Source organism: Anguilla anguilla, chromosome 9, assembly GCF_013347855.1.
Source record: "Anguilla anguilla isolate fAngAng1 chromosome 9, fAngAng1.pri, whole genome shotgun sequence".
NCBI classification, from domain to species: domain Eukaryota; kingdom Metazoa; phylum Chordata; class Actinopteri; order Anguilliformes; family Anguillidae; genus Anguilla; species Anguilla anguilla.
The window spans coordinates 22767593-22783350 of NC_049209.1; the positions used below are offsets into that span (position 1 = coordinate 22767593).

General features: G+C 46.3%; 1 protein-coding gene across 5 annotated transcripts in view; it reads left to right on the forward strand.

Moving 5' to 3' along the window:
• Positions 1-15758, forward strand: part of pknox2 (pbx/knotted 1 homeobox 2) — a 68842-nt gene that overhangs the window by 51190 nt on the left and 1894 nt on the right. For all 5 annotated transcript variants that reach the window (XM_035434048.1, XM_035434046.1, XM_035434049.1 and 2 more), the window contains 7 exons: positions 7000-7171; positions 8619-8804; positions 10775-10904; positions 11304-11401; positions 13093-13212; positions 13610-13686; positions 14412-14590. In XM_035434048.1, coding sequence (XP_035289939.1) covers positions 7000-7171; positions 8619-8804; positions 10775-10904; positions 11304-11401; positions 13093-13212; positions 13610-13686; positions 14412-14590 — 962 coding nt within the window. The remainder of the gene's footprint in view (positions 1-6999; positions 7172-8618; positions 8805-10774; positions 10905-11303; positions 11402-13092; positions 13213-13609; positions 13687-14411; positions 14591-15758) is intronic.

Here is a 15758-nt window from a genome sequence, read left to right on the forward strand (position 1 = left end):
AGCCGCTGCAGAGGGGGGATGCGGCTCACGCTAACGATCGCCATTTCAGATTGGTGCAGTAGGAGGCTTAATGCTCGCCTCCTGTTTTCGCATTCTGCATTCGATGAGAACCGACGCGGAGAAGAAAATCTTTATGCGCGACCAGGAAATACATTAAAATGCACAGGGACAGCAGGGCCGCAGTTTAAAAAAAGAAAAGAAAAACAATGGCCGTAAAAGTAATTGCTCTCCATTCAATACGTATCCGGGCCTGGCTGTCATGCCTTCCGCGCGATTCATGGATATGAAGTTTTAAAGTGGTGAGAATAGCACTTTGTGGCCTCGTAGCGCTTTGATTTAAAGACGGGGCATGCATCCTCTCTGACAATTATGCCCGCGCCAGTTGTTTTTCTAATTGCCGGAATTGTGAGCTAGTGCAAAGTTGTATCCTCTGGTCTCCAAGCCTAGTTGCTTAATTATTAACAACAGAATCAATGCATGGTACCGTAATTACCCTAACGAGGAGCCGCAATCCCAATAAAGTATGCTTCAATTCATCTTGTCTTATTAGAGTGCAGGTAGGAGGTCTGTTTTCCCTCTCCATATGCAGTAGTCAGAGTTGTTTTGGAAATTAATTTTGAATATGTTGCATATTCAATTGTCTGAGCAGCACTTGTCGTAAAACATGTCAGAACAGGCTTAAAACACAAGAGGACCAATGTTGTGATGTTGATTGGTTGGATGCACGCCGTGTTGGACATGAGGATGTATTATATCATATATGAAGTCTTATTAACCAAGATTGTGTGAGGCTAGAGGGTCAAAACATCTCTTCTGAGCAACGGAATGGCCCGCATGTGATTTCTGTCTTATGGGTACTTCGATGCTTGCCAAACTCCAATTAAACTTTATACTTTTCTAAACAACAGAAAATGGACTGTCAATAGATGTATGTACAGTAGATCATCAAAACGCAGAGCTACAGAAGCAATGTTGGAAATGGGGAGGTGCAGAAAAGTATAGGTCAATAAACACAAACCTAACAGAGAATTTTAAGGCCAGCACTGTACCGGTGATAGTAAGGCTCAGGTCTTGCTAAAAAGCTCATTACAAGAGTAATGCTGATTGGTGGAAACTGCTGAGGATAAGCTTGCAGAATAGGAACTGTAAATGCAGGTTGTGAACACATTTTAAAAAATGCAAACAAAATGTAACATCATGTAATATGCTATTAATAGGTATGCACGGCTGGTACAGCTAGTGCTGTGGAGTCTACCAGCAGTTGGAATTCCGCAGCAGTAATATGTTGCTAAGCGTCCACCTCGATAAACTCCTACTGACTAGGAAAATCCTGTCTCAGAAGTCGTTCCAAAATATTTGGTAAATGCTTGATTAAGTTCAGGTTTAGCTTCTGAGTAGGCCATAGTTTATGGATAACATCAGTGTCATGCTCCTCGAACCTTTGGGCGACTATTTGTGCACTGTGGGTGAGGGTAATGTCTTTTATCTTGAAAGGCACCCTTTTCTACTGGAAATAAATGCTTTAGCAATGACAAAACAATAATGATGTTAAGTAACAACTGATATTGACTGTAATTTAAGGGCATGAGAGCACCCAGTCGATGCCACAAAGACACACCACATACTCTTGTGAGACCACCAGTACTCTTCAGTGTTGGAACACTGCCATGCTTACTTTTTCTGTTCACTAACTGTATACAACATCAGAATACACTATACAGTATTTCGATACACAATATAGATGCTAATTCAATGAATGTTTATGATCATTCATCTTCTTATTGTTATAATTGTTGATGTTGTTAAACCCTGATGGACCACGATGTTCATACTGTGACAGGATTTTGAGCGCTCACACACTCATTGAACCCCAGTCGATATCGGCGTTCATTCACCAGCATAATGCTGGACACGGGGGGGCATCCACAAAGTAAAGGTTTTAATGACGCAGCAGAGGACTGGAAAGTCCATATCACACACCACAGGAGGACTTTTAATTTGACAGCTAGCGGGGGGGCAGAGACGGTCGCTATGTGAGCCTCCGTGATGCGTCATAAACTGCAACCATTTGCTGATGCAAAGCTTTCTCAGCATCCTGATCTAAGCATCCAAACAACTCTCATTCTTTGAGGCTGCGTTCTCTCTGTGCTTTTAACAAACATCTGTATTTTTAGGGTCATGTCTGTTAAAATGTCAGTGCTAAATGGCCCTTGGCAATACAGTACAATTTTTATCAGAGCCAAGAGGTTGTTGGTTATGTTTATTGCATTACATGACATTCACTTAGCAGATGTTCTTTGCCAGGCCGACTTACAATGAAAGGGAACATAAGTACATCCCCCAGAGTTATGTGAGCAACTGTAACTCTCATCAGATGACTAGTTCTCTGTAATTTGATATGAAAGATGCATGATTCTCTTTTTTTTCAACTCCAACGAGACAATGCCATGAAGTGGCTTATCACACAAGCGTTTTTCTGTGACTCTTTGTTAAATAACAGAACTTACTTGACGGCAGAAATCCTGCTTATTGTTGCCGGTTCTGCAAATATGAACACATTGCGAATATGCTGGTGATCTCTGGGGCCTTTTTATGTGAAAATGTTTTGAAAGGTCCTACATTATCATACAAAAAGGAAAATCGGCAAAAGATTTTCCTTTTTCTGAGTGTAGTCAAATTCGGCAAGTTCTGGAACCCCTTTCCTGAGCTTTTCCCATCTGGAGGGGCTTAAAAGTCTGCATACTTAGTCCCAATCAATATTTTGTATGACCAACAAATTAAGGGAACAGATGAAAATCAGAGCATTCAAACTCTACGCTGATACATACGGAAAATACGTGCGGAAACGTCGCTGCAAATGTCTTCTGCACCGTGGCCATTTGGCTTACACCACCGCACAAAGTCTCGTTCGCGCTTGGCTCCCGCCCACGCCCACGCCCCCTGGCTCTGCAGGTGAACGAGGGGGTGCGTTTCGCTGCGACGCGGCGTCAGCCGGGGCTGATTCGGGGGCTGCCCCTGGCCTCCGCGCAGGATTGAGCTCACGACATGTAGCCTGGGGGGCGGGGTGGGGGTGGGGGTGGGGGGGTGGGTGAGGCTCATCAGGAGCCGCGCAGCGGGAGCCGCGGCGGAGCGGGCGCTAATAAAGAGACCGGGCGTGTAGCGGGCTTGATTAGGAGGGCAAACACACGCGCTGCACCGCGTCCCCAGTGCGCCGCGAGGCCTGTCAAAACCCATGCTGATGGAATAGGCTGTTCTTTCAACCGACCGACACATTAGAGAGCGAAGAGCCGGGTTCTCCTCACACGGAAGGGCGGGCGGTGAATAGGCTACGCTACGCTAATTTGAACCGTTTAAGGCGTCTTGGGGTTCGTCCACTGCAGTTCCGCTGTAGTTTCATCTTCAGCTGTCTGGACAATGTGAACATAAATGGGCTATGACAGTCTTTTTGCTTAAAAATAATAATTCAGTTTCAGTTTTTAATTCAGTAACACTTAGAACAAAACAGCTAAAAACAGACAAAGGACAAAAAACTATACAAAAAAAAAAACCAAGCACGAAAACCCTGTGTGATTTGTTCTCTTCATCCTCCTTTTACCGTCCGAGTTTCTATTAGCCTAAAAGATAGACAGCATTTCCATCGCCCTTACTCTGATTCATGGAGAACTGTTATTTTCTGCTTTCAGGGAGAGGAATATCTCTGTGCTGATTCTTGACTCTCTCCTTAGGCTTGTAAATCTTACTTTATGGGGGCTTTAATGACACCCCAGTCAATCGTTCCAGTCCTCTGCAGTGCAGATATGTCTGATTCCTACTGTCAACCACTAGGGGCACAAAAGCATTTGATTTGCCTTGTTAAAGGGATAGTTCATTTTCAGGGTTTTTGTTCTTGGAGTATGTTTTCTAATTGATCCAGATCGTATTTTTATGCAGTGAAGGATATTTTAGATACTTGCAGAAGTTTCCCATTACCTTAAATGCTATGTTATGTTATGCTAATGTTATGTTTCTAGAGGATGTACAATGTGAACAAATTCATTTTATAGCTATTCTTTACTATTATAAACACATATATTCCTGTTTTTATCATGCCAGTTATTCTTTCTTGGAGAGCAGTGGTCTTAGGTTACATGCACCATTGAAAATAGTTCTAACAAAAATAATATTATGTGTAATTTCTTGAAGACTAGTTAGGTAATGTAAGTGTGTGACCTCTGCTGGCATAACATTGCTGTAGGAGCTACTTGGGAATTTCTTTAAGTTTATTTTCTTTCTTTAGACCACAAACCCTGAATCACCATATACTAGCCATTGTAAAATTGGCAGGTCATAAAAAAACTTCTGTAAATATCTAAAATATTCTTCGTCACACACATAAACTGTCAGGGTCTATTGAAAATACTCTAAAACTGGAGCAATGTCAAAAAAGTGAACCATCACTTTAAACACTGTTCAGTTTGACTGCGTAACTCATGCAGTTTTACCAGTTCTGAAATAGATCAGCTGACATGCTCCACTATCCCACGTGCAGCAGCAGGATTGGAAACATTCTTTATTTGGCTGGGCCTTTTGTTGTATTATATGTTGGGGCTTTGATATTTAAGTAGACTCTAACTGTGTTCTATGAGTCCAACACGGAAGACATGTACTCTAGAAAAAACACTCTGGGTTGATTTCACCCTGAAAATGTAGCTGTGTAGCTCTGTACATTACCCCAGTAATAAATATGAAATCAAATGTTTGATTTAGAAAAAAAGAAGCAGATTCTGTTTAATGTTTAGGCTATTTAGTTTGGGGAGCAGGTTCTATATATATATATAGATGTTGCCTTGACTGTTTTTGTCTCATAGAATATAACATGGGATGTTAGCCTGTCTGCTCCATACATATGCTTTTGCTGCCAGAAGGTCTGGAGGAAGCTGTGTTACTGTAAAAAGGGGAGGGATATGAGCAAATCCCATTCCATGGGCACCCCATTTCAGATTTGCTGTATACAGTAGGCCTGCTACCGCGTGGAACCTGCAGTGGCAAAGCGCTATCTCTGATGAAAGAGGCAGGCCACGGGTCCTGATTCTTTCCCCCAAGCTTCTGGACTGAAGCCCGATCTAGCCTTCCTCAGAGAGCCAACGTGGGACTCCAGGGATAAATAGCGTGGAGCTTTTCATTTTCAACGGTCTGGGCAGCACATTTTCAAAGGTTAACAGATTAGCTTTGCCGCCGCCCTCTATGTCCAAGCCCTTTTTCATCAGTGGGGGGAAAAAAAAACTGCAAGGGTTATTTAAACTTTTGGAGTGGGTCACAGAAACAAGAAAGGAGAGTGGACTGGTGAACGGCCGCCTTCAGCCATATGGCAGTATGCATGATCTTACAAAACTCTTTTGGAATAAGAACATTTTTCTGGATCTAAAAGACAGCATGCATTGTTCAGGCCCAAGTGAATAAAATGTGTTTTTAGAAAATCAATGTTGTTCTGTGAGTTCCTCTCCATTGCCATTTGTTGAAGCTGGGATTTGGAAAAGCAGGTATCGTGGCAGGCTGGGGCTTAATGAAGCCGCCAACACTTTGAACAAAAGGAATGATTCCTTATTGTCCTTTCTCCCCCTATGGAAATGCTCTTCTTCCCTCAGCTTTTTTCCTCATTGTTTATTACTCTTAGATTCAGGTTTATTTTTACACCTCTGTATGGGTAGGCTACGGTTATGAGACTCCCAATAATGCCGGTGTTTACTCTCCGATGAGGCCTCTAAATCCCAGAAGTCCCGCGGTGCCGTGTCTCCATGGCAGCGGCCCGTGGGCCCACCGGCCGCTGTGTACAGAACAGCACTGTAAACACACAGCCGTGTGAGTGCAGACTTGGGCACCTGAAGCCAACGCTCACTCCAGAGCCGTGCTCTCCGAATATCGCTCAGCGCATAAGCAGCGCTGCCTCAGTGTAGGCAGTTACGGCTGGACTTAGATTCAGTTTATTATTACGAAGTATTAGACACGTCTCTAATATATTTGTGTTTTTGTTTTAATATTGAAACAAAGATGACAGTTAGAATTTGTTTTCAGCTTTTATTTTTCCTCCCAGATAGATGAACGATATTTAAAAAGACAGGGATTTTATTTTAGTCGGTTGATCAGGGATGCAGCAGCAGCTAGGTCTACGATTCAGTGAGGCGGTGGGGGTAGTTGTTACCGGTGTCCTGGCGGGGGCGCCAGCGAGTCGGTGTGTGAGTCTCATTCGGCCCCAGGGCTCCGGAGTCTCGAGGGACTGCAGATCAGAGCTCTTTGCGGCTAGGCCTGCTTAGCATTCCTCTCACACGCGCTGAAGGGAGCCGCATTAAATTGGGATCAGGCAGATTAGAGTCTAATATACCGGGCTATTAAAGGCTGCAAATGAGAGCGATGGGTTACAGCCTGGGCTGGGGCGTGCTTGCTGGAGCCTCAGCTTTCCTGTGTGCCCACACAGACTACAACTACCACCAGACTGCCCCCCCCCCCCCCCCCCCCCCCAAAAGCTGGACATATATGGGCAGGGCAAGGGTCTGTTTCCTGAATTCTTTACTGGTGAATATTCATGTTGTTCAAACTGTGTCTGAAATGCACCTTTTGTTTTCAGTTGCACAGCTGCACCGGAGTAGTGTGTTGTGCCTTGCACTATATATACTCAGACATTTGTTTGCTGCGGTATGTTGCTAGTGTTTCAGCTAGAATTTGGCAGGATAAAAGCTCGGCATTGAGCGCATTGCTGATACCCTCAGGGGTCATTTGTGAATGAAAGCGGTTTATAGGGACTTTATTGTAATTTCTCTCTTTCTCTTAAATGTCTTTGAAATTGTCTTGAAATTGTCTCTTCTTGTCTTATTTACTGAGGCATTAAACATTTGTGCTTGTTGTTGATATACTAACATTCTCTCTAACAGAATGTGTACCGAAGTGTCTGATAAAATTATATATCACTTTTTGTCACTTACCCCCCCTACTCCCCCCCCCCCCCCCCCATTCCCACCTCTATAGACACCCCCTTTTCCCGCTGCTTGCCCTGCTGTTTGAGAAGTGTGAGCAGGCCACACAGGGGTCGGAGTGCATCACCTCCGCCAGCTTTGACGTGGACATCGAGAACTTTGTCCACCAGCAGGAGCAGGACCACAAGCCCTTCTTTAGCGAGGACCCCGAGCTGGACAACCTGGTCAGTCCTGCCTTCTGCCTGAATTTAAACACCTCAACTCTCACGATACCCCCTGCTGGTGGCAGGGGGGTACAGCCACATCACCCCTGCGCAGCACTGAGCTCTGCTGCTAGTGTGATCTTATGCTTAGCCTCCTGAACGAGCCCTGCGGTGCGCTAAGCCCTGCAGACAAGCAGGGCAACTCAAAAAGTCTAGGGGATGGCATTAAAGAGCGGGCTGTGCGCTCTGTCTTTTCCTCTCTTCCTCTCCCACTATTCCCCTACCCATCTCTCCTCGAGCCTTCCTCCCTCCGTGACAGCTAACTGTAATTAGAAATTAGGGGAGAGAGGGAGGGGGGGGAGGGGGGGGGGGGAAAGGTCAGCGTTCGTCATTACGGGGGCGCTCGGCCGACAAGTGGCGAGCAGTCAATTACCCGCGCATCTGTGTGCTTTACGATGCGGCGGTCACGGGCGGCCTCCGCGCGCCGTAACTCTCGGCCAGGACAGTTATAGCGGGCGCCCGGGCGCCGGGGCAGAGATGGCACCGGGCCCTGATTAAATGAACTGCGGTAATTGGCAGATTTATCCCCTCCTTGGCGAAGCGGTTTACCGCCCATTCCCGTGCCCTTGAGTGCTGACTTTGAGAGTGCACCGTGGGCAAAACAGCAGAAGGGCGGGTTCAAAAAGCCAGCCCCCTGATTAAAAGCCGGTCACCCACTGCTGGGCTCAAATCTCGCAGAATGTCAAGCAGGGCCCGGAGTTGAGGGGCCCGAAATGGCCTCTGAGGGAAACGTCTGTTCCGCCCACACACTGATAACGACTTTGACTATCTGGCTCTGCGAATTATAAAAGTGCACGCAGAGAGCAGAAAAAGGTAAATGTGAATTATATTAGGACAGATTTATTAAGATGCGTTTTTTATTGAGATTGAATATGAACGAATTCATTTTTTTGATTCGATTTGATTACCGTAACATTTTATTTAAAAAGAAATAAAATGTTCGTGTTCATAGCATGAATGTGCTTCTGTTCTGTTTAATATAACTTTGTGAATGACTTTCCTGAGTATTATCGACTTAACTTCAAATGAAAGATTAGGATTGTCACCAGAGGCTGCTCTGTGACCAGAACTGTTGAATTAAGTAACCAGAGGGTAGGAAAGTAATGTTAACGGGTTGGCCTATGGCTGATACCTTTGGGATACCCACGTTTCATGTGACAAGTACCTAAATTCCCATATAGTACAGACCCGAAAGCAGTGACAGGAGAGTGCAAGTTCATAAACCTCAGAATGGGTGGCGCTGTCATGCAATGTCAGTTGCTCACTGACAGAACACGCATAATGGTTTCAAGCTATCAATAATTTACAGTACACTGTATCTCCACACACTCTGAGGTTCACGGACCCTCACTTGCCTATCAGTACCTTCAAAGACAGTAAGCAAGAGCGCCCCCTTCTGTCCTCTTAGATGGTGAAGGCCATCCAGGTGTTGCGGATCCACCTGCTAGAGCTGGAGAAGGTGAACGAGCTCTGCAAAGACTTCTGCAACCGTTACATCACCTGCCTAAAGACCAAGATGCACAGCGACAACCTGCTGAGGAACGACCTGGGTGGGCCCTACTCCCCCTCGCAAACCTCCCTGAGCCTGCAGCAGGTGAGACAGCGCCACCTTTCTGTATGGCTGACAGATGACACCACACTAGCATAAAAACTTCTGTCTTACAGGCACGCCTTCACACCAGATCCATATTACACCTCAACTGAAATCATTTTGAACATCTGTGAATAATGTTGACTCTCGATTAAAGACAAAGTCATCTGTGCACTTGTGACAAGCTTCGCTGAATTAATCAGCTGTCTCTCAACCTCATTGTATACTCTTAGCACCAGAGTAAACTTGCCAAGTGTTGTCCGTCTATGTAACTTTAGGAAAGCTACTGGTTTTACTCTTGTTAGTTTCCATGGAGTTCACCTGAGAAATCAGAGACCGAGCACAAAAGCTTCTTGAGCGAGTGTTGCCTGTCTTACTGATCCTCCTGTCTGTTGAAAAGATGTAAGTAGTGCTGTATATATGCAGGTGTGATGGCTACACAGCTTCTGAAGAGCCTAACATCTCACCTGCTCTCTGACTCCGCCTCCATAGCATCCAGGCTCTGAATGTTCTCTGATAGGCTCCCAGTGAGGAAGTGAGAGGGTGGGGATTAGCATAAGCAAAGGCAATGTCATTCCTCAGCACTCAAGGCCTCTTTGAGAGTCTGTTGTAGCTTACAGTTCATATGTTTGGGCAGACAGACCCAACAGGCTGATGGGTAACTTTTATGCTGTTGTTTCCGCCATGTCGCCACATCTCCCTGCGCCCGTTTCCACAGCAACCATGCATCTGATTGGCGCTGTGCGATAGACGCAAATTATCAGAAGGAAGGGTGAGGAGAGAGAGAGAGAGAGACAGTGACAGCAAGCAGAGAAATCGGACTGAGAGAAGGGGATTGAGAAGGGGTGGAGGAGAAGGGAGATGTCAATTGGCTGATGAGTTTCGGTGCCCCGGCAAGTTCAGACGCACATTTAATTTTTAATAGGTAATTTTCCAGAAAATAACAAGGAGGAAGTTAATGAGATGGAAATCCTGCCTGGCGCCTGCTCGCCGGTGGATTTCTCATCCCTCTGGAAGGCAGGCGCGGACTGTAGGCTGGTGATCAGGGCGAGCTCGCGGTCGGGACGCGGGCGTCGCGTCAGGGGTGAGGGCAGCGCGGGAGGAACGGGCTCGTCTCTCCTCGCCGTCCTCTCCGGCTCTCTCCCGCCGTTCCTACGGCTCGGCTGAACGGCTAGCGATCCGCTATTAGCCGCGAAGGCCGCGGCTGTCGATTTCAGCGTCCGCCGATGCGAGGAGCTGACGCTGGGCGCAAAGGCGTAAGAATGCACAGCGGTGGGACCAGCCCGTCTGCACTCAGCATTTACATACAGAACTCGACAGCATCCAGCACTGTGCCAAGCCTGGACTGGAACGCCCCTTGCGTCTTAGTCTCCACTGTGCAACCTGTGAGCTGAGCCACAAATTCTGGAAATCCGTGCAGGGTTTTCCTTTATCTTATTTACGCCTTGTTCTACTGAGAGGACTCTGAGCCTAACCGTGTGACACATAACTCAGGTTGGTTGAATTATACAGAATGAGGAATTGCATTCTGGGAGGCACTGACAGGCACGTCTTGTGTCAGCTGGAGCTCAGAGCTGCTCTTTCAGGGAAGGGTTTTGGGTAGGAATTTCTGGCAGTTTCTGCAGGTGTCATCCTATGTTTTGGAGTCTTGCTCACGCTCCTCTTTTGAGACAGCCTTTGGCAATACTGAGCTAATGACTTGTGTTTGGTTGACTTGGTAGGTAGCACAAATGCATTTTTGATTTTTCGATCTCCTGGTGCATAGTGTATCCTTGACAGGAGACCTCCCGTGGACGGAATATTGTTTATGTTTATGGTGTTCGGCTAGCGGCGCACGGGATTGTGGGATCTGTTCCCCCGCTAGTGTCTCAAATGAAGCGCAACGGGGCCCACGGTAACTACAGAACGGGCTTTTTGGGGGCACCTCCCTGGTTTAAAGCCCCCCTTCCCCCTCTCTTTTTTTCTCTTTCCAGGAACTCTTGCAGAGCTCCACCCCCTCGGCGGTCTCCAGCTCCGTCAACCCCTCAGGCATCGTGGTCCCTGCCAGCGCCCTGCAGCAGGGCAGCGTTGCCATGACGACCATCAACTCGCAAGTGGTGTCAGGTGGGCCGGCTTCACTGGCAGTCTCTCCTTCCCTTTTCCGTCTTACCTGCCCCTCGTGAAAAAAACCCCCTCCCAACCTGTGGGACTAGAGGTGTTTTTTTTAGGGGAGTTCTGCAGTATCCTGTCCTCAAAAGTAAGCAGGTTTTCCATTGCCAACAGTGATACTGTATACAAATAATAATAAAGTATACTCTACTATACTTTAGGTATTAGTGCTTCTTGCAAGTGGTTAAGTGCTACTGAATTAACTCAGTATACACACAGTACATCATTCCTGCATCTGGATTGATTTTTTTGTGCTAACGCAGCAACTGTAACTGGGGGACTGCATCATTTATGGAATAAAGACACACGTGCCCCAGACACTGCCCTCTGTGACCACGGTCTTTTGTCAACCAGGTGGAACGTTGTATCAGCCGGTAACCATGGTGACATCGCAGGGGCAGGTGCTAACCCAGGCTTTGCCGCAAGGGACCATCCAGATCCAAAACGCACAGGTGAGGGGTGACTTTCACCTTCCCCCTCCCCTCCTCAGATCCCCTAAACCCCCGCTCGCCCACTCCCTCCGTTCCCTTGAGGAGATACAGGAAACTTAGCGTCTGAAGCTCTGAAGAGCTCGTAAAGCCAAACGGTGACTCTAACGAGCACTGCATTTTGCCCCCCAAAAAAGACCCCCCCCCGACCCTCCTGTCACATTGGAGCGTCACCCACCAGGGAGGCGACCCACAGGCACCCCGGCGTCAGGCTCAGACCTCGGGCAGGAAGCTGAGGCTGCCGCTGACGTTCGGCAGTCAGGGAGTCTGGCGGGAGGATCCCGTGTTTGACAGACAGCAGCGGGTCTCGGCGAAAGCGCCAGGACCGCGCCGGGGCCGCGCGCTACACGCGGGCGGGGAATAGCACACAGCCCGCAGCTACGTCCCCGACAAGCGCCTGGTAATGACACCCCGGCTCCGCGCTGCCAATTAATTCAGCCCGCTTCCTGGAACATGCATTCCCAGGGCTGAGGGGGCAGGGGGGAGGGATTTCCACGTGACACCCCAGCTGCAATGGTAATGAGGGCTGTTTTTATGTGCGATTATTATTTATTTATTTTACCATCAGCGGGGAGCTGTTTTTCAGAACTTTGCCTCGCCAGTGTCTGCATGAAATTAATTACGCTTATTCTTAAAATGGATATTTATTTATTTATTTACTTGCTTATTTTTTTATTTATGCGGGCCCTCATTTGCCCCTTTTTAAGACTGTGCAGGGCAATGTTAGCCATTTTCTCTCCCTAAGCGGCCATATTTTGCACCTTCAAACAATTTACATTGTTGTAGCCACAGATGGATTATTAAAAATGTATGAATTCTTCTTACATAAAAATGCTCTTCTCAGCGCACATACAGTACACAGAAAAATGTTTGTCATGTACGGAGGGACGAAAAATACTTCCAATTAGGAAGTAGTCATCCCATGCAGCCGTTATTTCGCACTTTGAATCTACACCTAGCGGTGCCATGGAAAGATATGGCATGGTCCCATTGCACTATTATTATCTTGGGGAAGCAGGCAATGGTGTGAGAATCCAAACTGGCATGCAGTGCAGATGGCTTTTGAAAAGGCTTGAAATGAGCCCTCTTAGGCCTGTATAAATGGGTTGTGTTGGTACAGCTCCCCGCTGTGTTGCTGTATCCGTAGGTTTCACACACAGAATGGTGCGTGTTCCAGACAGAGTTCGGCCAGAAAGATCCACGCAGGTCTTTCGACACTCCGGATTAAGTTATTTTAAAGAAGCACCCACGTACTTACCAAAACTAATGAATCACTGCTAAGAAATGTGGCTACCATTCAGCTGTGGATAGTGCCATTTTCTCAACTTGACCCACATTCATGAACCTGTATTACAGTACAGAATTGGTCAAGTGACTACAAAAAGTTTACAGTATAGGTGACTACAAGAAAGTTTTACAGTATACACAAGTCTAAGACGGGTTTTGGTAAAAAGACTGCTGATAGAAGTTATTTTATACATGTGTTTTTTATTGAATGTGAATGACTGTTCTTTCATTTCACATTTTAATATCAACCCAGGGAAAATAAAAGATTTGTTGCTATGGTGATGCACGGTCTGGTAGCGAGAGAAGATAGAACCCGCCTGTTGTCACCGTGGCAACGCTTAGGCCTCCTTCCTCTGCTCTCTTCTCAGGTAAACCTGGACCTCTCCGCACTGCTGGACAACGACGATAAGAAATCGAAAAACAAGCGGGGGGTCCTGCCGAAGCACGCCACCAACATCATGCGCTCCTGGCTCTTCCAGCACCTCATGGTGAGGTGACAGAAGCGGCGTGGGGGGTTGTGGGTGGGGACAGTCATAGGTGTTGAGTTGATTCCATCTGGATAATTGGACTGGCTTTCTCAAGCACCATAATAACATGTTGTCTTCCCTAATTGTTTACTGAAGTAGCCATAAATGTAACAAGGACAATAACTTTATTTTTACTTTAAGAATCTGGCAAAATTTAACTTGGTGAAGTTCAGATGCACTTTAACTAATGTTGGCTTAGTTGTTCACAGTGCACAGTAGTATAATTTAGTTAGTAGAAGTTAGTAGTTCAGTTTCCTGATGTAAAAGACATCAGGGAATTTTATTTGCCATGAAATTGTAAATAATGAGCTGGCTGATGAAAGATTTTCATAAATATGTTTTTGCTTTCCGACCTTAGCACCCGTACCCTACAGAGGATGAGAAGAGACAGATCGCAGGACAAACTAATCTCACTCTGCTACAGGTCAACAACTGGTAAGTGTCCACAAGGCTATACCAGACCGCTACAATGTAAAATTGTACAGTGTTACTCCAGACAAAGTTAAAGATGATCGTTTTTTTGCTGTTATATTCTTTGCGGCCTTCGTCGGTTTTTTACTTTTCATTGTTGTATTGATAGCAGCATGGCTCCATCTACTGGTTGAATAATGTTATTGCATTACTGCTTTGTGTTTCACTGCTGTTCTGTTCGTTTCAAGGATGCTCTGAAACATTGGAGTGCATGAAAACTGCTTTACATCCGACACTTATGTAAGGGTGCATTGTGTGTATATAATGAAAGGAGTATCTTTGTCACAGCCACATCTCGCTCTCTTTCTCTCTCTCTCCCTGCTCTCTCGCTCTCTCTCTGTTTCTCTCTCTCTCCTTGCTCTCTCTCTCGCTGTTGCTCTCTCCTTGTTCCTCTTCTCTCTTTATCATATCATTCACATCACCTCACTCCCTTTCCCCTGGCCTCTTTCTCCCTCTGTTTCACTCTTCATCTTCCTCTTTCCATTCTCTCCCCTTATCTCTCTCCCTTATTTTTCTCTCTCCACCCCTCCCTTCTGTCCCTCTCTCTTTTTTATCTCCCATCATTCTGTCCCTCCCTTTTTCTCTTCTCCATATCTCTTCACTCTCCCTCCCTCTCTCCCTCTCTCGCCTCTGTCTCTCCGCTCTCTGCTGCCTCTTCCTCCCTCCTCCCCCCCTCCCTCCCTGTTCAGGTTCATTAACGCCCGCAGACGAATCTTGCAGCCCATGCTGGACGCCAGTAACCCTGACCCAGCGCCCAAGGCTAAGAAGATGAAGTCTCAGCACCGGCCGACCCAGCGCTTCTGGCCTGACTCCATTGTAGCCGGTGTCCTCCAGACGCACGGAGCGCACTCAGCCAACAACTCCGACAGTCAGTCTCTCCCTTCAGTCGCAGCTTTTAGTGCCAGCACCCTGTTTCTGTCCTACCTGGTCCCATAATCACACTTACGTCTCATCTGTAACTTCAGTTACTGTGTAATCAGTAAAGTCACTTCCTGTCTCGTTACTTCCTCACCCATAACCTTGATTACTGTCTCACGTATAACCTCAGTCATCATTTCATATATAAGTAGTTACTATCTCTACCATAATCTCAGTTACCGTCTGGGCAAAAATCTTGATTACTGTCTCACCTCGTCATATACCCCCATCACACAGAAGAAAGAAGGAGTTTTTTTCGAGACGGCTTCGATACCGCACTTATGTCTGTGTGAACACGTTGCGACGGCTTTTAAAATACCGCATCGAAAACGCCTCTCCCAGTGTTTTCGAGGCGCCTCGGCTACCGCATTTCTCCTGTGGGAACGGAAAGCAGCATCGACGACTGCTTTCTGAGAGGCGTTCAAATTAAGTTACAGATCTGCGTTCACACGCACCTATCTCTCAACCGAAAAAATGGCATACAGAGGAAATACCTGGACCCACATTGTAAATGCATTGAGAATGCGAAAACTAATAACATAACAAATGCGACCACTTGCACTTCAAAATGTAACATGTTTGTTTGATTGTTTTGCCGGAAATTACAAGAAGATTGCAACGAAAATAAATAACAAGTAACGTTATAGCTTTGGGCCTACATCAAGTGTGTTACTATGGTAACGGAAGGTAAACAATTCATTCACGAGAGTTGAGTTCTACTGTGTGTGAAAGGTAAAGACGGCTCGAATGCCGCATTACAAATTCTGTGGGAAAGGGAACCTGTTACCGCATCAGTGGCGGCTCACATGCGGTATTAACTGTGTGAAAGGGGCTTTAGTTACTGTCTCAGCTGTTATCTTAATTACTGTCACCCATAAACTCAATTTCTGTTTTAGCCGTAATCTCAGTTACTGTGTCACCCAGTCTCTTGTTAATGTTTCTCTCAAAAGTGATTTCATTTGCTGGCTTATTCATTCTTTTACTGTGTCTGTCACATCTGAAGTATTTATGCTGAGTCTGAGGACCTAAGAAAACCAAAATCTATATGCACTCTCTGTCTGTCTGTCTGTCTGTCTGTTTGCCTGTCTGTCTGTCTGTCTGCTTGCCTGTCTGTCTTT